A 23,299-nucleotide genomic window follows, 5' to 3' on the forward strand; every position below is an offset into this window, starting at 1 on the left:
CTGAAATTTTAATTTGGGAGAGACAAGTTCTATCGTTTAGGAAGTCAGTTGATCTGGACAAAGTGGTTCAATATGCTGCCGCCGCCGCCCAATCACCTCCTCCAGTGCCACTTGCAGGGTCCCTATGGGCAGGGGACAAGGAGGCGGCATGAACCTGACATGAGCCCTAGCAGTGGCGCTGGAGGAGGTGATCAGGCGGCGGTGGCAGCAGCAGGAGGTGGAGGCAGAGGCGAAGGAGCAGCTGCGTTCAGCCGCCCCTCGCAGCTACCCGTTGACTGCGGCTGTGGCCACCTGATCGCCTCCTCCAGTGCCACTGCCGGGGTTAACCTCAAGCTCACACCACCACATTGTCCCCTGCCCGAAGAAAGTCTGTAGGTGGCACCTGAGGAGGCGATCGGGCAGCCACGAGGGGCAGCCAAGCGTGGTTCCTCCTCCACCTCCGCCTCATGCTGCTGCAAGGGACAAAATTGGGGGTGACTTATATGTGGGGGTGTTATATACATGGAAAAATACAGTATTTATGAAATGGCTTTATTCATCCCCCCCCCCCGGAGCTTCTGTGGCCAAGCCGGGGTCGGAACCCATGTTTCCTGCCTCATTAGTTAGCAATAATTTACAGTGTGTAATTTTTACACATATAAATCCTTAACAACAGAGAGTGCAGCTCTCTCTTAGGCTTCCTGATTCAAATTAGAAATCTGCACTTAATTTCTCTGTGTTACCTGCTGTCAACTCAGAACTGACTTACAGTGTCCTTATTTATTTATTTATTTATTTATTTATTTATTTATTTATTTATTTATTTATTTATTTATTTATTTATTTATTTATTTATTTATACCCCGCCTATCTAGTCATTTCGACCACTAATAGGACTTCCACGGTAAATGAGGTACTTAGAGTGGTGAAGGCTGATGGTGAAGGCTTCTGGGAGTTGCAGTCCAAAACATCTGAGTAACAAAGGTTAAGAACCACTGTACTGCATGACACTGAGTACCTAATTTCTGTTTCTCCCTAAACTGTCATACTGTAGGTGTCACCTACACTGCCACCTGAAAAGTGAGAAAAGAAAAACTTCAAGCTCTTAAGAATTTTCCTTTTCTGCCACCTCCCTAATTGCACATCAGGTTTGTCCAGTAAAGGTATGATGACAATAGTTTTTGCAAGAGCCAGAACAACCAAACTAATAACGAGGTAAATCTATTTTCCATGTTTGTGATGTAGGAACAGATTGTAGCAACATAATCCAAGGCCATGTCTTTTCTTACATGCAGGATGTAACCTTTTTTTCCTTTTAGAAAGGACGTCACAGTAAACTGATTTGGATTTTTATGCATACACTACAATTGTCCAAATTAGATTTGAAAGTCTCTGAACCTGACAGTACTTACTACCAATTTAACCCATTTCACTAGAGCTAAAAATATATGTAAGAAGACTTGTACAGACCAGCTGTCTACATGGGCCCAGGCACACTCACTGTTCATAATTCCATGTAATTTTAGAGTTAAAATATTTGTGGTCCCAAAATTAAAAATCTGTGGGAAGTTGTGATACTTTTTATCATGGTGCAATATGCTTAATTGTGATGCCCAGTGTGGTGAAGTGGATAGAGCAACAGACTAGGACCTGGCTTTGAATTCCCACTCAACCATGGAAACTAGCAAAACAATAACAAAGCAGTACCAATGTATATTTTCTGCGACCTAACATGTCAAAACTAAGAAGCACAATACAGTAAATGAAATGTTTTCTATGGATCCTGCCCAGCCTTATTAAGGGCTACTCTTTTAGTCTGGCCAGCATCATATTTCAGTTACCGTGGAAGAGAGGCCAGATCAATATACTGCCAAATTACTGTAGAGATATTTGGTTACTAGAGATTAATTGACTTTTACTTTGAAGGAGTGACTCTACAGATCAAGCAGTTACTTCTTCTTTAAGGAAAGGATTTTTTCCACATCAGCTTCACCTGGTGAAGCCAAAGTATGAACAAATAAAAGTGCTCTAAAGATGGTGGTGAAGGGTTTTGTATTCTTAAAAAAATTAATTGCTTAAAACAAAATAACAATGGTAGGCGAGAGAAAACCACCAAATACAGTGATATGTACAAAAGACCTTACAAAGGTCTCGCTAGCTGAATTTCTGAGATATTATGAGCAAGCCATAAGTGAAGAACAAGCCTGGGCTATCTGTTTCCAGTCCTGCTGTAAAATGAATCAGATGTTAGCTCAAGGATTGGACTCTCTGTTACAAATGGTAGTCTTAGATGTTGATAACCTCTACATCCATTCTGATGGTAGTGTGTCTTTCAGTGTACCACATAACTCTGGTAAGAATGATGTTGGAGGTTAGCGTGAATTGTTTTACCATGTTTAAAGTATGTGTGTTCTCTTTTTTTAACTTTTACAATATTTTTACATGCTGTCTTTTCAATTAAGTCTTCAATCGGCTTGTTCAAAAGGAAGTCCCATTGATTTTAGCTGGATCTCAACACCTATGCAGTCAGATTTTACCAGATTTTTTTAAAACATTAAGGAAACAAAGTGAAACTGAAGAACTGGAAATAACTGCAACTTATCTAACACTACTAAGCATTATGGATGGGTGTCTTGTTAAAAATGTTAATGCTGTAGCATTATACTAAATTTTAATTTGATTCATCTTCCCCTTTTCCAAAGCCAAGAAAGGTCAACAAAGTTTTGAAAAGCCGATGTAATAAGATGATTGAAAAGGTTGCTATGATGGCAAGCAATTATATCTCAATAGTTTCTCTTGTGCTGGCACTACACCACTCTTTTGACTTATGCAAATAAATATATATCTAAGTCAACGGTAGTTCCTTTCACATAACAGTTGCTTTTTATGGCTATGAGGAAAAATATTGTCTGAAAGCTATTGTCTTAAAAACAACAGAGTGTATATTGTCATTCTGTTTACTCCTCTTAAAATATTTTCTCACTTTCCAATTGAAGGTTGTTCATTCTTCTGGAAACTACTTAGCACTGAAAAACCCTTCCTGGGTTCATCACATGCTTTGTTCAGGAATTATATACTTACAGACCTTTACCTAACTGATCTCCCCAGTCTGTCATAGATCCCTCCTCCCTCTTGTAACCAGGTGTGTTCAAATCTGGTTATAATGTCATTAGAACCCTTCCCCATGGAAGTTGTGAGTTTGGAAGTAGAAGATAGCCATCCTCTTCCATATGTAAGTAGTGTATACAGAGAAACAGAAGAGAATCTACTAGTGCTCAGAAAGAAACTAGGATGACCATATACTTCCCTCCCTCAAAAACAAAACAAAAAAGGCTAAATGAAAGATCTTCAAAATGTTGCATGTGTAGATAAGCAAATGTGAAAGTGATTACAATAATTTAAACAGAAATCTGAATGCCTCATCAAATTGGAGAAGAGTATGACCAGAGGACCCATGTTTATCTCCAGTTTGCTGTCTAGTTGCTAAGTGAGGAGAATTCTTAGGGTCCCTCCTCTACTTTATTATGATTCTTAACTTTAAAGAATTAATTGAGTTCCTTCACTTGAAGAAAGAAGACAAAATAAGCAAATAAACCAAACCCCTTTATATAGGGCTACATAGTCACCCCAACACAGTGAATTCAGTAGCACAATAATCACACAATACTTGTCCATCCTCCCAGTCTTGGTACCTTCCCAAGGGCTAGGCTGACCAATCATGAAGGAAGTTGTTGTTCTTAAATAATTTGGAGGTACCTACCAAGTTGCAATAAATGCTTATGCAAAAGTAGATATCTTGATGATACCCAGTGTGGTGTAGTGGGTAGAGTAACAGATGAGGACTCGCGAGGTCTGGGTTTGAATCCCTGCTCAGCCATGGAAGTTCACTGGGAATGTGGAACTGGTAAAACCGCTCCTTAAACATCTCATTTGCCTTGAAAAACCTATTAGCATGACTACAAGTCAGTTTCCAACTTGAAGGCAGAAAATATCAACACAACATGCTTTTCAGAAGAGGAAGAAAAATGTTTATCAAGGAAACCTAAGAGTCAATCAGTAAACCATAATCTCCACTGTCTTCTTGGGCATTAACTAGTACGTAAGACTACCATGAAAGTAAATTCTTCTATTTTTGTTCTAGATGACCACATATGCCAACAGTCAAGGGAATCCTTGGAAGATAAGGTAAAATGTTGACATTTAATATCAGTCTAGTATAGGAAACCTACATTTGATATAGCTGTTTTACTCTGACTGATTATTAAGGAAGAGATACACTAAAATCTGTGGGGGTTTTTTGCACTATCCTTGAAGATATACATTGGACCAAAATGAATGATTTGAATAGCTAAAGTAAATTGCTTCCAAAAGCAGGATGACTGAATAAGACAATGACCAAACTCCTGTTGCTTAATGAGGTAAATTGCACGAGAGTTGGCCCACTGAATCAACAGGTATTTGGTAAGTCATCTCTTCTGTAAGTTCCATCATTGACTGGGCCCATTTGAATCAACGGACTGTACAAAAGTGGTGACTCGCCAGATCCCCATTGATTCAGTGGGCCTATTCTAGTGTGATTTACTATGTTAAGCAACAGGATTTTGCCAATGGATGAATGAAAAGGGTTTGTCCCAAAGATATTAACATGCTCTCCGTAACCTTATTCCAATGCCCTAGAAGTTCAAGAAGAAGCTGTAAGTCTGCATCAGGTATGACACCGAATACTTTTCTGTACTCGGAGCTCACCATAAGTCTGCCCCCTTCAGTAAAAGTAGTATGCATCTGGAGACATGGAAGTTTTACTTTCAATTTGTCAATAAATAAAATATTTCCGTTCAAACAAAATAATAACTTGAAGTCATTTTTCTCCCTGTAAGTGAGGTCAGATAAATGCCAATTTTAGACGAGAAAGTGCAAAAATAGGGTAGAGTGTGGTAAAAAAGAGAGTCTAAGATCAGGGATAGTCTTTATCTTACTGATATGTAACAAACTGCTCTGGCAGTTTTTATCGCTCAAGGAATCCTGCCAGAGCAGCCTACGTATCAGTATTTTCAATAAAAAGAAGAAAAAGAAATGTCCTAGGAGTTTTATAGAAATCAATACCTAGGTATTTATTTTTAATTGCCTTAAATGAACTGTAACTTGATACCCAGATTTAAGTCTTCAGGGACTTCCCTTGCAGCTTGCAGAAGAACTGGGAATGCTGATCTACAAAGCTTTGGACTGGGGCATTGAGAGTCACCTGGAGAGAGACCTGAGTGAGTCCCTGGAGAAGCTCATACGTTTTCTGGTCAAGATAGACACAGAGACCGCAAAAACAGCAGTCACCTTCCAGGATGTCATCAAGGTGGCATTTTCCCTGCTTATTTTTTTCCATAACTTTACTTACATCATCAGAGTAATTGTTTATCATTGTGCTGAAAGTGGTCAGTTTGAGGGTTATGTGGGAAAAATAGTTGTTCTAAGCCTGTGCAGTCAGATGACAGAATAACAGGGAAGAATGGGCAGGACAACTGCAGGCTTTTGGAGAAGAAAAACATGCTTAGCAGCTGGGATAAAAGAGCATTTCTTGAAATGATGGTTTAACCTTAGCACATTCTTATAGTACTGTATTGCTAAGACTTGCCATGTATGTCTGTTATCATCTATATTTAGTGTCAACAACTGTCTTGAGTGATATATCTTATTGTAGTCTCCATGCCATTTGGTTATTTAGCAAAACAGAAAAGAAGGAATCTGAAAACAATGCATTTTAACAACTTGCCCAAATAAATGTAAGAATGTCTGATGCATCTGATATAGTCATGCAAGTCCTATTAAATTCAGTAGGACTCCTTCGTAAATATCTACAAGATTTCAGCCTAAATAGCCTTTCTCATGTAGCTCAGACACCTAAATTAGAGAAACTATCCATTTAACTATAATGCTGACATCTTTTCCACATTAAGGAATTCAATCAATTGGTCCATAGGGTTCTTTCTAGCTCTGCAGTTCTAAGATAATTTCTATGCCATCCTACATTTTTAGGGTAGTTACCAGTAAAATGCAGTTTAAAAAGTATTGTTGCCATAAAATAATTATGAAACAACTAATAACACCAGCTGAGTAGAACAAAGTAAATGCCAATAAAATGTAAAATCTTTGGGAAAATATAATTAGTGAAAACAGAGACCTATGTCATCCCAAATAGAGAGATCAATTTCCAGAGGTCTAAGGAACTGGATATGGCCAGTCTTGGAAGGTTATATTTGCTCCAGTATCCCTCACCTCTGAAGTATTTTTATTTACTTTTTTCTTAACTGAAAAAGCCTTCTCATGCTGTCTCATGTCAGAAATTTTCAGACCTTATTTATAAAAATATGGTGGACTGGGGTGCTGATGGCTCCCAACACACAATAAGATGGCTCCCCAGAAGATGGCCATTTTTTAAAAAAAGTGTGTATACCTAGAGGATAGATGAAATAATGCTACAAATCTTAGCAGTGTGTTATATTGTGATATCCTATATTTAGTTAGAGGGGTGTTTCCATATGATTTCCAGTCATCATGCTTTCTTCACAGAGCTTTGTAAAACGTTGCCCTCCTATGCTTCACCACTACTTCTTCCGTCCTCTTCCCAAAGAAAATATGTTAATAGCTGTATATTAGGGTACAACATAACTACATTGACAAATGTTATGGGAAATGTTCTGGCGCTGGGACAGTCTGATTCACCTTCTTTTTCCATTAGCAGTATGACATAGAAGTCAATGTAAACTAGCCTCACATTCCCCCCATCCCTACTTTTCCACTCCACTGCTAGGGTTTCTACTCTTTAAAGCATCAAATGCATTTAGTTTAAGATGAAAAGAGTCAAAAGAAAGAAGTATGTAGTCTTCAACGGAGCACCCCTTTGTCTCCATTTTTTTGGAGTAGTAAAGCCATCATAACAAGGTGCCAGCAAACACAGATTGGCAATTCCATGCCTTCTCTCTGCTGACTCTTTGTGTGATCCACTAAAGCGACTTCACTCGGGGGAGGGGGGGAATTGAACTCCCAGGTGCAACTTCATGGTGGATCACTTTGCATTTTTCCTGCTGTGCAATTGCACTCTTAATCTGCCCTTGGAAAATGCATTTATGTTTGTGGGTGGTATTTTCTATATATGTATAGAAAATATATTGCTGCAGCTTGAGTGTATGGCTGAAGGTTAATTACTGAGTGGCTAGCTTTTGCATTTGTTCCTTTCATTCCATGTTTGATCAGCAGAATGCAAGACAGTGAAACAAAACTATATATATTTTTGTGTGTTACTTTATCTAAAGCGGTGGTTCCTAACCTTGGATCCGCAGATGTTCTTGGACTATGACTCCCAGAAATCCTGGCCAGCACAATTAGTGGTGACGGCTTCTGGGAGTTTTAGTTCAAGAACATCTGGGGACCTAAGGTTGGGAACAGCTGCTCTAAAGTGTCTATTCTCTTTCCACTGCCCCCAGTATGAACTGAGTCTATTGTTCCCCTTCCGCCCCTGTTATATTGTCTTCAGAGTTTGAATAGATTTGAAAAAAGTTGTATAATCTAATATAGGTATTGCAACTATGAATCGAGTACTGACAACTCTTTTTCCTTTTTAGCTCTGTGAAGATCACTTCCTAAAGCCTTCTGAAGCTGCTAGTCATTACACAATGATTTGCAAACTGCTCTTCGCAGAGTACAGTGAGCTTCAGAAACTCATGGTCACCATACAGAGTTGCAAAAAGGTATTGGGGGCAAGGTGGGAGGTCAGAGCCAATTCTTCGATTCCTTTTTTTCTTCATTCCATTGCAATTTTTCTTTTGAAATTGGAAGGAATAAATATGCAGGGAACACCAGGTAAGAGGCTGTCTAGTAGTTGCATATGGAGCAAAAGAGGAAGTACAAAAAAAGCATTCCTTTTATATCTTTCAGTATTTGGGCACAGTGGATGCGGAAGATTGTTCTGCAAAGGACAAAGCAAAAGACTGGGTATGAGTAACTCTTTGACTTGCTCTTTTCATACATCACCAAAGTAACTGTGCAGAGGTTTCAGCTTACATTTCCTTTGAATGAAAAAACACGGATATTTGCAAACACTGCTATAAGGAGACAACAAGGCTTGTTCCAGACAATTCAGAGAACAACATGTGTACAGAAAACATACACAAAGCATATCTTCCCAATTCTTCCTCTATATTTCATGAAGTGTCCAAAAACGACAACAATAACAAAGGTATTCTCCCACCCACCCCAATGCCAACTACACATCTACCTAACAGATTGCAAAAGTTTAGAGTATTGTTCCTTGCTATTAGGAGGTTATTTTCTATCAATGGCTTCCATGAAACATGAATCAGCTGTTGGGGTCTATGAGTCAGTGATCATCCTAACAAAGGAATGGTTAACTCAACTGTTATCCATAAAACTGCCTATCCTGAGCCCTGTAAGTGCAGCCTTCCAGTGACTTTGCCAAGGCTAGATTCAGATGCATTGCAGTTATATTGTGGAGCTGAGGGCACCTATATCCTCCACCTATTGCAGAGGTCACACTTTTTTCTGTTCTAAGAAATATTTTGGTTCTGGCATTAATCAGAGCCATAAATGCTTTTTTTAACTTTAATTTTATTTTTTGGCAATCACTGCATTATCAAATAAGCAAGATTATAAGACCAGAATTATACCCTTTAAGGACATTTTGCAATCTAGGAATTACATATTTTAAGGACAGTTTTCAACCCAGACAGAATGAATGCAGCTTTGAGTTCACTGTGTTCACCTATGGCTAAGATGAAAGACAAAAATTTTAAACTGTCCCTATTGTCTATGAGTCTGTGAGCAACCCTGAGTAAAACTATTGGCAGTGTATCACTTGAGAGAACCTATTGCTTCATCTGCAGCATCCTGCCTCCATTACACTCTGAAACAATATGCAGGCAACAAGGACTCTTGGTTACTCTCTTGGTTACTTCTAATATCTCTTGCCTGTGAAGAGAATATTCTCAAAGTTTGCACAGTTATTCCCAAAAGCTTGCACATGTTTGTATCTTTGCACAGTTTGGTTGACTTACAAAGAGATTCCTTCAGTACTAAGCTTGGAGTTTGTTTTGTGCCAACATGACTATTCCTACTATTGTTTGGTATTTACAATGGTGAAAGATGGCCTGAATTTTTTTTTAAAGAGGTAAATATGCCCAGTGTGATGTAGTGGATAGAGTGAAGAATTCAGACTCGGGATACCTGGGTTCAGTTCACTGACTCTGCTGTGGAAACTCACTGAGGTGGGGGAATGGAACTGGTAAAACCTCTCCTTAAATACTTCGTTTCCCTTTAAAAAAAAACCCTATTAGGGTAATTATATGTTGGTTCCTATTTGATGGCACATAATATATCCAGGCAGGTCTTTTTTTAATCCTGAAGCTATTCTTTTTAGTTATATGCCATATGAATTTAAAGTGATATCCCTGAAGGCTAAGATGTTGTTTTTTGGTCTGTGCTTTCCCCCTCACCTTTAGGTTGGCTTGTGGCAAAATGTACTTGGTGATTTGCGGAAGGGAGTGAGGTTACATAAGTTCATAAAGCAACCAAGGCCTGAGACTCCCACAGAAGAGGGCATTCGTTCATCTTATAGCACAGTGGTGGATGATATAAAAAACAAACGCTACGCCCTCCACAAAGTAAGCAATGCTTACCACTTAACTAAGCTTTATGTTTACAACCTCTTGGCTAGTCAGTCCCTGCACAGCTACTTGACAAAATACATTTTTTTATACTAGCTTTCCAGTCAAGGACTTCAGACCACGAACAGAAAACACTTGACACATATCTATTATCTTTCTGTTTTGTCTTGTTTCTTCAGCACATCAATATGTGGAATATCCAATACCTATTTGTAACACTACCGTTTCAATGAAAATTATGTTTTGGCAGTTTCCTGACATAATACACTAGATCACAAAGGGCCACCTTTATATTCCACATCTACCATATTCAATGTGACAGCCACTGCCTAGTTTCTTCCACACAAATTTTGTCAGATGTGTCTCAGTGAGTTTTGGCTTCCCTTCCCACCTCTCAGAGACATAACCCTATAGATAACAATCTTCAGTTTATAAGCCAAATTCATGGGTAGAATTATTTGGCTGATTTATTTATTTTTTTTGGTAAGGGGAAATCAAATAATTTTTGGCCACAAATTGGTGGTTGTGTTTCTCACTGCATGCTCTAAAAAGCAACCAATGCTCCATTAATGAGCAGCAATTTGCTACCAAGACGTGCATGATTTCCCTTACGTAAGTGTAAATTGGCAGTAGTTTTTATCTTGTTGGCCAGCAGCCTAAGGCAGGAAGGTATTGAGATGTCCCCCTGGGATTCTCATAACAAAAATCTATCAGAAGCACACCTGACTCTTGAGCAGTGCTTCCCCTGCTTGGAGACAAACCACTTCGGGATTGAAACAGGGACAGCAGAATCCATACCAGATGAGCATTAATGTTGGAATAATATTTCCCATACCATACTGTATAAGTCTTAGTGAAGTAATATGTTGTCTTGTATTTCCTCTATGATCTTAGATCTTTTGTGAAAGCTCAGGAACTCTTCTAGTGCCACACCTTTCAAAAGTTCTCTGTTCCAGTGTCTTCTTATTATACAAAATTCAGACAGTTTAATCTCTCGGAAAGCATTATGCTGCTGAATAATAAGAGGAAAGTCAGTGTTCAGTTCTAGAGTGACATTTTATGTTGCTTTGGGAGGATGGAACAATTACTGCCTTGCTGTGGTGTCCTTTACTTCAGCTGTTTATTCGACATATCTCATAATATTTTTATTTTTAAAAACTTCAAAGAGGACTGGACAAATTCTTAATCATTATTTCTGTGCAAAAGATGGAAGGATATTCTCTTTTTAATAAGACAGCATAGTTACTAGATAGTCCACTATTTAGGAATTCTCTCCCAAATGGAAATGTGTCAAAAGGCACAAAGAGTTGGGTTTTGTCTTCCTCTACTTTAGTCCTAGTTTGTTTCACAGGCATCGACACGAAAACTAAAAGACAGACCTTGCCAAGAGCCCAGCCTCCATGATCAACTCATGATGGAAGTGAGAAACCCACCAAAGCTTCAGCCCACCTTCAAAGTTAGTAGTGGCAAGTACAAAGGTATGCCTCAGTACAGTGTCAAATACCAAGTTAAGGGTTCAAAGTTGGAAAGATACAAAGGGAAGAGTAAGAACATTTCTCCTTCTCTTCCCTTCCCCCTCTTTCCCTCCTCCTCCTCCTCCTCCTCCTTGTTAACTGTCATATATGAAAGGGTTAGACACAAAAGTAACACATTATCTTAGATTTTCCTTGTGCTTGAAAAGCAAATAAAAGTCTTTCCAGAAAAAGGAATAAGCAAAACTGCAGTAACATTGCTTGTGAGGATTTCGGTGAAAAAAGAGAATAGATGGCAAATTGTGCTTATTGATGAGAAGGACTTAAATAAAGGAGGTAACAGCTCCTTGATGTCAAGTCCTGAGGGAAGGTTTAAGGAGTGTGTAGGCAGTGAAAGGCAAGTATAGTATGAACCTGACATGTATCACACAGTGTTAATAACATGTGTATTATGTTACTTAAGCTGGAAGGAACTGATGCCATTTTTGTATTCCTCAGCTTGATTTCCAGGACAATGCACAAGACAGGCTTGTTCTAGGCAGGGGAAGAATTATCTACCTCCTTTCTTCTGGTTTGTCATGAATCACCATGGGACTTACTGGGATTCACATCTATATGAATCAGGCTATCCTAGGCTTGCGCATGTTTGTGCATTTGCTTTCCAAGCAAGCTACTAATGCTCCTGCCTCAGACAGCAAGCAAGCACACAATCTCAAGTTTAATGCCTAGCATCTCCAGGTGGAAGCAGCAGTTGCTTCTTTTTAAGCCAGATTCTTACATGGAACAGCTTACTCTCCCTGCTAGTGCTGGGAAGTGCTGAGAGAAGGGGTATGTCAACTGCTTGCATGTTGGTGACGAAGTAAAGATGGGGAAGGAAATGGAACAGATCTCTGCTATAGTGCTAAACACTACATCCCAACAAACATGGAACAAACAAACAAAAAACCCTTCATGATTTGAATAGGGGACAACAAGCATTCAAAGTTATTTACTTTGTCACATTTTGAACCAAGACAAGTCTTATGTCATGTGGATGGTACTGTATCCTGTTTCCCCAAAAATAAGACCTAGTATGATTTTTCAGGATGCTCGTAATATAAGCCCTGCCTCAAAAATAAGCCCTAGTTAAGTAAAAAACCCATCCTCCACCATTGTGCAGCATTGTGCAGCAACCAGAAGATGACATGACTGTATTTGAATAAATGTAGATTGTTGTACATGAAAAAATAAAACATCCCCTGGAAATAAGCCTTACTGTGTTTTGGGGAGCAAAAATTAAGACCCTGTCTTATTTTCAGGGAAACACGGTAGAAAAAATGCTATTACCATTAGTGACATATTCATATGCACCATTTCATATTTTTACCTAATGACGTGTGCTTTTTGCATTTATTGAACAGAAGAATTTTGGAAGTTTACCTTAAATGCTCCATGTGATAGAACTGTCTGTGGCCAAAACATCAGTACAAGAGACTTTTCAAAGGCTAAAAAAGCTCAGTTGAATTGCATCCCATCAGATCCAGAACTTAAGGTAGCTTTTCTTCCCGTTAGTAGTACAAATACAAACAATCTTGCTTGTGTACTTTTCTAAGAAGCAATAATTAAATGCCATAGATTTGTCCTATCTTTCTAGGAGAATTAAGAATTTATAGCTTTAAGAAAGTACTGTTAAAAGTAATAAAAGCTAGAGCCAACAGAGAAATTAGGATAAAACTTGAAGATGGCTTAATAACTAATGTATAGCAGAATGTAGAACTGAACCCAGTACAAAATATGCAGATTTTAAAGTTGCTGCCTAGTTCTTTCCTTCTTATAGTAGCCTTCCCTAATCTGGTAACCACCCCATGGCATGTGGAACTGTTACTGCCATCATCCCCAAGTTTCAGCAAGTTTCTGCTGAAATCCCCAGGCAGTATCTGTGTTAGTCTCTTTCAGCAAAACAACAAGCAGTCCTGTGAGAGATTAAAGGTTAACTATTTTTATTATGTGTAAGTCTTCATGGAGTATTAGCCACTTCTTCAAATGCAGCTGAAATCCTCTGTTGCATCTCTCTTCTGTTGCTCTATCAGACACCCCTCACATATCATGGTAAATGCAATGCATATTATTCACTGATTCAATGACCTCTATACATCAAAAGCTGAGATTTTAAAATAAAATGCAGGGAGCTAACTACTTAGCTCCTTATGGGAAATCTGTGTTTCCCAAACACTTACTACTTGCACTGTAGCTAAAATGATAATTTATGGCACTCATTCCTGATAATGCAGAACACCTGCAAAATGCAAATTGCTTCACTTTTTTTACACAAGGAAACAACATTATTCTAGCTAATTCAAAAATATCTTTTGACATCATCTAGTGAAAACTGGTTAACCTGAGCATAACCCAGACAATACCGAATACTTGTAGAACAACATCCTACTGCAACTGCAGATGTATTTTTTCCTCTTTTATTTATTTATTTATTTCATTTTTATACTGCCCATCCGGCAGAGGCCACTCTGGGTGCTTGACAACATCTAAATATAACCAAACACAATTTAACATAACAAAAATTAGAAATAAAATACTAATAAGCAGTAAACTCAAAACAGACATACATCAAAATAAAACATTTAAAAACATTCGAAACATTGAAAACATTGAAAACATTTAAGATGGTGGATGTTGGTCAGATAGGCTAATTAGACTGGTTTGTAGGTATATTTTAGAATGCCTGCCTAAATAACCAAGTTTTTAGAGACTTTTTAAATATGGCAATCAAAGAGGCCAAACAAACTGCAGTGGGAAGTTCATTCCACAGTCTAGGGGCAACCACCGAGAAGGCCTGGTTTCTTGTCTTCTCCCTCCCGGCTTCTCTCAGGATTAGCATCCTCAGCTTAGGATATTCTTGTAGGATGGGCAGATCTTGCTAGAAGTAGGAGTTCCACTAGGTAGTGATGTCCCAAACCATTTAGAGCTTCATTGGTTAAAACCATCACCTTGAATCTGGCACAGAAACAGACAGGTAACCAGTGTAAGTTGGTGGTATCATGATATTTATTCACTCCACTCAGTAGTCTGACTGCTGTGTTCTGGACCTGTTGTAGTTTCTGTGTCAACCTCCCCATGCAAAGAGAGATGCACTAGTCTAATCTTGAGATTACCAGTGCGTGGACCAACATGGTGATGGACCCAATGTCAAGATAGGGACATTGCAGTTGAGCAATCCACCTGAGATGGAAATAGGTGAAGCAGACCACAGATGCTGTCTGGGACTCCATTGATAGCACTGGGTTCAGAAGTACACCCAAACTGTAAACCTTATCCTTAGCAGAGAGAGTAGCCTCTACAAAAAGAGAGGGAGGCACCCAAACCACCTACCTGATGGACCTCCATCTTGTCCGGGTTCAGCCTCAATCTGTTTGCCACCATCCACTCCAGTACTGCAGCCAGCCAGCGCTCAAGGGATAATTCGTAAGTATTTGCTCAACTTGAGACAAGAGGGAATAGGGTGTTCCACACAGGTTAGTGGGGGAAAGTATTTGACTGAGGCTTGGCTGGACTTATTATTTTCAAAAGACAACAGGTTGAAGGAAGGAACAAACTAGTGGCAGTCAATCATGATGCCTCTCTAGAAGTGTGTGATAGAGATGAACACAAACCAGAAAACTCCAGAAAAACAAACCAGTCTGCGGTTCATTTTTCCGGTTTGTACCTCGAGGGGAGAGGAACCTAATAAACATATCTAGTGTATGTGATGCATTTGAAAATGCAGCTTCCTTCCTTGTCTCTCACAATGTAGTTGAGCTAACAAACTGCAGATAAAATAAGCACCTCAGAGCAATGAGTGTTTTGTGTTGGTATGGTTTTGGCCATGGGCATACATTTGGGGAGGGGAGCCCAAAAGCTTTATTAAGAATATGTGTAAAGTGAGATAAATATACAGGTTTTATACCAATGGAAGTGCCTGGATTTATCCGATATTAAATAATGGTTTAAGACTGGAGAAGTGGAACAAGGAGAGGCATGGAAGGAAAGTCCCTTCAAATATCCTGGTGATAGTTTAAATAATCCAGATGTTTCAAGCTTGATTCACACTGAAAGGCTAGCATTCCAGCATATTCTTTCTCTCTCGCTCTTCCTCTCCTTTCTTTTCTGGGGAAAGCGAACTGTGAAAGTATATGTCTAGACAAGTGGTTCCTAACCTTGGGTAACCCAAGTATTCTTGGACTGCAACTCCCAGAAGCCTTCAGCACTGGAGTTTCTGGGAGTTGCAGTCCAAAAGCACCTGGTTTAACAAAGGTTGGTCTAGAGTCTACTCTAGACTCTAGACTCTGCTAACACAATCTGTATAGTCTTTTCTTGAGAAGCTTCATGGCACAGTGGTTAAACTATAAAAGGTAAAAGTTCCCCTTGACATTTAGTTCAGTCGTGTCTGACTCTAGGGGGCAGTGCTCATCCCTGTCTCCAAGCCATAGAGCCAGCGTTTGTCCATAAACAGTTTCCGTGCTCACGTGGCCAGTGTGACTAGACTTGGAACGCCGTTACCTTCCCACTGAGGTGGTACCCATTTATCTACTCACATTTTTACATGCTTTTGAACTGCTAAGTTGGCAGGAGCTGGGACAAGCGATGGGAGCTCACTCCATCACATGGATTCAATCTTACGACGGCTGGTCTTCTGACCCTGCAGCACACAGACTTCTGTGGTTTAACCCACAGTGCCACCATGTCCCGGTTAAACTATAGTAACATTCAAAACTCTGCTCACAGTCAACATTCGATCCCAGCAGATTCTGGCAGCTGGCTTAACATTGGCTCAGCCTTCCATCCTTCCAAAGTCAGTAAAATGAGTACTCAGCTCACTGGTGGAGTTGGGGTGGGGTGGGAGCAATGTGCAGCCTGTACAATTCAATTGTAAATTGCCTAAAGAGTGATTTAAGCCCATGGGGCAGTTTATAAGCAGAACACTTTGCTTTGCTTTGTTTTCTGTCCGTATATTAGACAGGAAAAAAAGCTTATTATATTTCCTGATAACAGGAAAAACAAAGTCTTTTCAGAAACCCTACAATGTCTGTTTTATTGGGGTGCATTGCTTCTGGGTTTTGATCTTCTGATTCTGGACACCAATATGGGGAAATGTGTCTTTTTGTATTTGCATCTTGAGTTTGCCTGTATTTCTATACTGTAAATTACTAAAATTAAAACTAAAATTTGTCATCCCAGAAGTCGTCTATGAGATGGTCATTGCCAACAATTGCAGATTTGATGGGAACAAGATGCTCAGAAATAAAGGATTGCTGCCAAAAAGACATTTGGAATGTATCTTCAAGGGCCCAGGTATAGATTCATATGAAGTAGAGCAAGTTGATTGGTTGCTTAAAATACTTACTAAAAACACCAAACAAGAGTATCAGAGCTCAGTATATATGTTTCCTTTTGTAAGGCTACTTAGGTATCTTTTTAAAAATGTGTATTTTCTGCTACAATTTGTCATCCCCCTCACAGAACAAGGATCTAAGCAAGACATGATAGGAACAAAGGAACAGTTCTTGAAATGTACAGTCAGACTTGCTAATGAAATCCATGTTTCCCTCTTGATGGTCAATTAAAACCAAATGGAAACTGATGTGGAGAGGGGCAAGCTCATATAGAGAGCCAGACATCTCTTATTAGTTTAGGGAGCTCCCGTTCTAATGATATGCTAACTGTATTACCTAGTTTCAGCCATATATGCTTGTCCTCCCTCCCTCTCTCTCTCTCTCTCACACACACACGACCACATGACTGTTTTTAAATCTGGTGCATATCATTTATGACTGTTAACTTCCATTTTCTGAAATATTTCCATTCCAACAATGTTTTTTTTTCCTCCTTAGCAGTACTTTCAAATGTAGGGAATGTTGTTGTGAGCCTCTAACCTTTGACTTGAAAGAAGAATCAAACTCAAGAGAGGCAATGATACTTATTCACTTTCCAGATGGCTCCAAAATATGAAGTTTACTGGGGCAGTGTGTGTGTGTTAAAAAATCATATTTGGCTGAAATCGAGTAATAAACTGCAACCAGAGTAGTCCCATTGAATCAGTGGGGATTTGGTAAGCTTCAGTGGACCTATTCTAGTTGCAACTCACTCCTGGATTTCAGACACTGTAATTTAGCCATTGGAATTCATAACTTTTTCTCTCTCTTTGTAACTCTTTTCTCTTGCTTTTATAGGTTTGTCTCATTTGCCATAACCCCTACTTTATATGGCCTTATGTATGCCATCTGTGCAGCAGGTAAGCTTACTACATGGCTTCGTATGACTAAGTCCTATTATCCAATCTTGCATCTAGGATAGACTTGCTTGAGATGCATCCAGTGCGGTTTGCTAGGGGAGCAGAAACCGCTAGGTGAACAAATTCCCCATTCTTCCTGAAGTATCCTGCCAAATCTCATCTCAAAAGTATGACCAGAACTTAGGAAAGTTTGTGTAGGTGTGTGCAACAAAACCCCCAGTGCCCTGCTGCCCAGGTGGTTCTGTGAGTTGTAGTACAAAAAAGAAACCTATCCAATCTCTGACAAGATGAACCCCTAGGAACAGACTTGAGGGCTAATATGTCTGTGTAGTGTAAGGAGGATTAGAGCAAAGGGAAGCCCTGTAATATCAGTGGCCATCCAGTGTATTATGAATGGCAGGTATAATTTTATTATGTTTTTGCTGACATGGGGACAAATCCTTACACATATTCCAATCTGTGCACAGTTCAACATCACCTTTCACCACAGGTGAGCCTGCATCTGAAAATCAGCTGTGTCTCAAGAGCTACTCCTGATAGGAATCTGTCCCTAGAATAAGTTGCCTTGAGTTTGTTTGGTGATGTTCACACAACTCAAGAACGTAGAGGGATAAGATATGAAGTTAACATAAGTTGCTTTTTGTAAAGCTACTCCATAGTGCCCTTCATTTTTGGTCGCCTAAAGCTTATTGGAGAAGGTGTGTTAACCCAACACTCAACAGTTCATTCACAGGAAATTTTTTAAAATATAACGCATCTAGTAAGTTGAAGCTCTTGATGTGGCAATAAACAAAATGAAAATGCAGTGGACATTGGCTGTTAACTTGTGAATATTAAATCCTTCTGAATACTTCTGAGTATTAAATCCTGTTATTGAAAAAAATGCTTTAATCTTTCTTCTTTGAAGCACCTGCCACAAAGAAGAAAATCATCTTCTCTGTGTTTCTCATGTTATGTATGGTAGAAGTTTTGTTTCAGTTGTGAATCTTCAAGGAGGTCAGGTTTACCTTGCATCTGAGAGATGTTGTGTGAACTTGCTAGTATGACCAATTCTATCCTTCAGCTAGAAGGTAAGTTTGGCCTTCTTGAAAAGTTGCAACTGAGATTTTAGATATACTTATCAGCAAATCAAATGCTGGCTCAGCTACGATTCTCCCCCCCTCATCCCAAGATTCAGAGGTGTGGTCTGTATCTGTTGAAATGCTGCAGGGCCATGTACACAAAGTATATTAAATAGGCAGAACCACTGCAGGGATCTAAAAAGAGAAACTTTGGGAACAAGATGGAGATAACAGCCAATCAGCACATTGCAGGGTTAGCTTCTATTTCTTGTTTACAAAATAGCTTGTTCAGATCTCAGTCCTTGGAATGAAAGGCCCATTTAAACCAAGATGAATGCTGTGAGAATAGTTCCAGAGTGGCTGTACAGCTCTGAAAATGATCAGTCTTCACCTGCATTCTCAAGCTTTGATTTTTGCATTCAATACTGAATTTATTCACATAACATCATATTGTTCATGTCTTTTCCCTGCTATGTTCTGAAATAAGACTGATTATTGTTTGATTTCAAAATTGTTCCTCTGCATTAATTCTTACGGATAGTACCTTCTGTTTAAGAAGCTCTTAGTGATACCATTTGGTAAACAGATATTATTTACCACAATGTACATTATGAAAGTCTATTTAACTGTTTCCTACCATAAACTCTACGTCTCTCGTACATGTGCAGTACACATGTACCATCTACCACCCAGATGTACCATCTTCCTTTTTTGAGATACAGCATAATGAGCGTGCATGCTGCTTTCCCCTTTCTACATGTGTGATGAATAATGGCACGTTGACTACTTTTCAGTGATATCTGAAATTGATCAGAATCCAGAAAAATACACACAAATCTGTCACTTCTGTAAGTTATAAGCTATCTGGAGGAGGTGCTATCTCTTCATTCATGCAAAGGATATCACTGCAACTGATGTGTGGATTTTAAATTTTATTTTTAGAGTGATCTGCACAGATTGCTGTACCAAAGTAAGTTATCTTCTTTTAAAATAATTTGGGTGGGTCATATTATCTTACTCAAGAATATTCTTATACTCTCTTACGCCATGAGTGCAAAGTTTTGTTTAGGAACCTTTACTTAAACCTATCAAACAATTTTTGAAAACACTGTTTTGAAAGCCCTACTGTGAATATCTGTAATGGATTACTTCAGAAGGCCTTAAAATCTTTAGCAATTTACTTCTCACATTCCTTCCTGACCTCCTCCTTCCTTTTGACAATGTCTGATTCCTTTTTCACTCTGTTCATGAGTCTCTGTCTACACAGGTGTATGTTTAAAAAAACAAAAAACAAAAAACAAAACCTCAAACTTTCATCTTAAACTACATGCCATTCTTATAGAATGAGTTTTCCCCCATAAAAGACTATAAATGTTCTGTAGAACCAACACCTGTTCAAATACTGCTAGACTCCAGTTCCTCATCTTCCTGACCATTGGCTGTGCTGACTGGGGATAATGGAGCTCTAATCCTGCAGCATTTGGAGGGTCACAGGCTTTTCACCCAAGGTGTAAAAGATTCTTTTGATGACTTTAATTTTATGGCATTCTTCTTTAGATGTCTATGCCAGTAAGACCCTGTGTACGGCTTCCACTTAACTTATTTGTAGCCGTGCAGTTTGGCAGAGAAGACATGGCCCTGAAGGATCAGAAAATTGAGCAGCTACTACATGAAACAGAAAACTGGGTTCCATCAAAGTAAGAGTCCGCCACTAAAACTTGAACTGTCTATGCATGCTTCTTGTTTCTCTCTTCCTGCTCCAACTCTCTCTCTCTCCAAATCTTTTCATACTGTGTGAAGTATTTTTGGCCTTCCACCTAAGAATTGTTATCTGATGCTCTAATTTCTCTGCAGCTTTGGGGAAAGACTGATTTAATTAGAGATCTTTAGTTTTGCTCAACTTTTCAGTGATAAGGCAAACGCATATGTACCATCAGATTAAAGCATTGTTTCTTCCATTCTTCCCCTCCAGTAAGAGCTCAACTTTGCCATTGCTTTGTCCTTTCTGTTTATATCAGGAGGCCTAACTGTATTTCCTCTTTAAGCATTTGTTTGGTTACATTGCACTTTACAAACTATACTTTTCTACAATGATGCTTTTGTGGTATTTGAGCAAGAACCAAGGTTTCAAGAAACGTTTAGAAATAATCTGAATTTTCCTTTGAATTTCCAGAATCCCTCTTGTGTTTGAACCCCACTGTTCATCTCCACCCCTGGTCTGTCACACAAAAAGCATGATGGACTGGCCTTTTATGGACATCTGTATCAAATGTGAACAATATCTGCTGAGGATCCTGTCCCTTAAGCCTCCGTGCAGGAAAAGATCCTTGTCGTGGACTGAACTGAAATAATCGCTCCCCAATGTAAAGGAAGGCAAATATAAGCGGTGATGGTAAAGCCTAAATAGTTTTTTCTCTTCTCCAGTTCTGAAAGGCTAAATAATGTCCACTTGATCAGGAAAGTTCCACTTTAGAAAGAAAAACATGTCTCACAAATTTCTTTACATGGCATGAATAAATATTGAACCATTTTTGTATACTGTGCCTCTAAAAACACTGTTCTTTCACTTGCCATCTCTTCAGACCTGAGTTCAGCCTCACTCACTGACAGCAAGCCATGCTCTCAGAAGAGCAATCGTATTATAGGCACTGGTATTATAGGCAATCGTATTATAGGCACCCCATCCATTGTTCACAAGTCCTGGGGGAAAGGGAGTTTTGTCACAGCACTAGGCCTTCACTGTGGTATTTCTCCTAAGCATCCTATGGAATTAGTCACAAGACTAAGACTGTAGATGTTTGTGCTCAGTTTCAGCAAATTTGCTGTAATGCCTGTTAACTAGGTTTTCCTCATATTCTTTGATCAATAAGTGGGACCTTCCTTAGCTGAGAGCCTAAGCAAGTTTATCTTCTCTGGGTATTATTCATTTCCTAGCCTAAATCTATTATTTCTTCCTGTTGGTTAGAATTAAAGCCATATTGATTTTCTGGAAAGAATTTGAAGAAAAATAAGGAACATTTTGGTTATATTGTGGTGAAAAGTCTGAAAGGTTTAAAATGACACTGCAGAGTGTGGGGAAGGCATTAAACTTACTGCTTTCTTGTACATTGTCACAGGTTGCAGTACTGGTGAATTTCTCACACAGCTTGAATAGGGTAAAACTCCAAACACTTCCGTATCCTTGTAATACTATCTAGGAGTGAAAAATCATTCCTGATCAGCATGATGATTAGGAATCTAGTAACAGTATTTTATGACTAAAAGTTCCCCTCCATCCGGAAGCTTCCACAGGGCAAAAGAGAGCCCTAAGGAGCCTCAGAAAGGGGAAGTGTAATAGAAGGCTTTCAGTCAATTTAAATTAAATATTACTGGGGCAGAACCTGGTTTACTTGGTGTACCTTTATGCAACAGGATTTTGCCCAGTGCATTGTTTGTTTATTGTGAGGTGTTTATTCCCCACCTTTCAACAGGTTCTCAACATCAGGATTAAAGTAAATGTCTCACCTTTTTAAGAGGAATTTGTGTAAAAAACATAGCTTTAAGGGATTTCTTTTTCTCTCTTGCCACCTGGTATCCAAAATATTTGCCTCCAATTACTGCACTGTAGTTCATGGTGGTTGAAAATGCAGGCTTCTCTTCTTGCCCCTTTGTCTCAATGCTCTGGAGGTAGGAAAAGCCTCTGGAATATTGCTGGATGAAATACTAGCTTACAGGTATTGAATGTCTGAAAGACACTTGAGATATAGTTCTGAAATTTTACAGGAAAAGATTGCTTTAAAAAGTACTATTATGAGTGTTGTGAATAAAATGTTAGGACTTATATCATCCCTCTGTGTCTAGGAGAGCATGTTAGCAACGAGAGAAAAGAATGTAAGGTGAAAGGTTATGAGCAGCAATATGTCATACATATGAAAACTAGAGCATTATTTGTGCTTCTGTAATAAGAGATGCTTGCAAATGTAGTTCTGTTTACTTTTTTAAAGGAAAGCAGTCTGATTAATAGTGGATTAAAATGCAGTTTTCATTGGACTGGTTGTGGAACAATTTGAGATTTTTGGCACTTGTGCATGGAATTATCCAATGTCTCTTTGTACAAATGAAAGCTCTGTTCTGAGATAGTCTCTGTTTGTGCAACAAGAAGCCAGAAGATCAGGCAGAACTGCACAGGGGGGACATTTCATTCTGCTGGTGTTAATTCTTGCTGTAGTCCCTTGCCAAGACCTCATAGCAAACACAATAGTTAAGGGATAAGAGAAGATGTCCTCTTATGGAGTGGGAATTGATAAAAGAACAGTGAGCAAAAGTAGAAAAATAGGCAGTTCTCCTAATGGCTGGATTTAAACATGGAATGTTCCCCAGGGATCTGTAGAGGAGAAAGCATTTAATAACTCATTCATAAATGAAATGAACTCAGTATAACTGTCTGCTCCCTATAGCAGCTTAACTAGAACTCTTTGTCGCATAATAAAAAGTTCAATTAGTCAATACAGTAGGACCTCATTTAACACAGCTTCATGTTGATATTGTTGGATTTGCAATCTCATCTTGAGATGGCTATCTCTGGCCTTGAATGTTAACTTTAAAATAAAGAGACTATAGCAAACAAAATGAATCTCACAGTTGTATTTGTTTATTATCCTACCTTCCTGACAAAAATGACATTAAAAGTAGCTTTAAGAAGCCCCATATAAAAACAAGGTTTAACCAAAAGATAAAAACAGATTTTAAAACCCATCAATAACAACATATCTCTGACAGGTAAAAAACCACTTCTCCAGGATTTCTCTCCTTATTCTATAATGAACTGCAGTATTTAAACCAATTTGTCACTCTTCTCCATGAAGCTACTTT

General features: G+C 38.9%; 1 protein-coding gene across 6 annotated transcripts; it reads left to right on the forward strand.

Moving 5' to 3' along the window:
- Window positions 1–495: 495 nt before the first annotated feature.
- LOC110074600 (protein spire homolog 1) lies at window positions 496–23,060 on the forward strand. 6 transcript variants are annotated; one of them, XM_072993842.2, is made up of 13 exons: window positions 496–1,194; window positions 4,121–4,164; window positions 5,162–5,326; window positions 7,593–7,718; window positions 7,906–7,962; window positions 9,486–9,647; window positions 11,002–11,128; window positions 12,523–12,653; window positions 16,334–16,447; window positions 17,326–17,387; window positions 19,391–19,418; window positions 20,006–20,145; window positions 20,622–23,060. In XM_072993842.2, the coding sequence occupies exons 3-13, from the start codon at window positions 5,180–5,182 to the stop codon at window positions 20,797–20,799; spliced, it is 1,272 nt and encodes a 423-aa protein (XP_072849943.2). In that variant the 5' UTR covers window positions 496–1,194; window positions 4,121–4,164; window positions 5,162–5,179; the 3' UTR covers window positions 20,800–23,060. The 6 variants fall into 6 exon arrangements, with proteins under 6 accessions (XP_072849943.2, XP_020640581.3, XP_072849941.2 ...); XM_020784922.3 differs by lacking the exon at window positions 496–1,194 and adding an exon at window positions 1,463–2,332; XM_072993840.2 differs by lacking the exon at window positions 496–1,194 and adding an exon at window positions 1,463–2,332 and having other exon boundaries at window positions 12,526–12,653.
- The last annotated feature ends 239 nt before the right edge of the window (window positions 23,061–23,299 follow it).

Source organism: Pogona vitticeps, chromosome 3 (genome assembly GCF_051106095.1).
Source record: "Pogona vitticeps strain Pit_001003342236 chromosome 3, PviZW2.1, whole genome shotgun sequence".
Taxonomy (NCBI): domain Eukaryota; kingdom Metazoa; phylum Chordata; class Lepidosauria; order Squamata; family Agamidae; genus Pogona; species Pogona vitticeps.

Excerpts from the sequence above, each read along its gene's own strand:
- LOC110074600 (XM_020784922.3), top strand. The coding sequence starts at position 2,071 with ATGGTAGGCGAGAGAAAACCACCAAATACAGTGATATGTACAAAAGAC. Across the intron at positions 7,719-7,905 it reads CCATACAGAGTTGCAAAAAG|TATTTGGGCACAGTGGATGC; the intron begins GTATTGGGGGCA and ends TATATCTTTCAG. Across the intron at positions 19,419-20,005 it reads GCACAGATTGCTGTACCAAA|ATGTCTATGCCAGTAAGACC; the intron begins GTAAGTTATCTT and ends ATTCTTCTTTAG.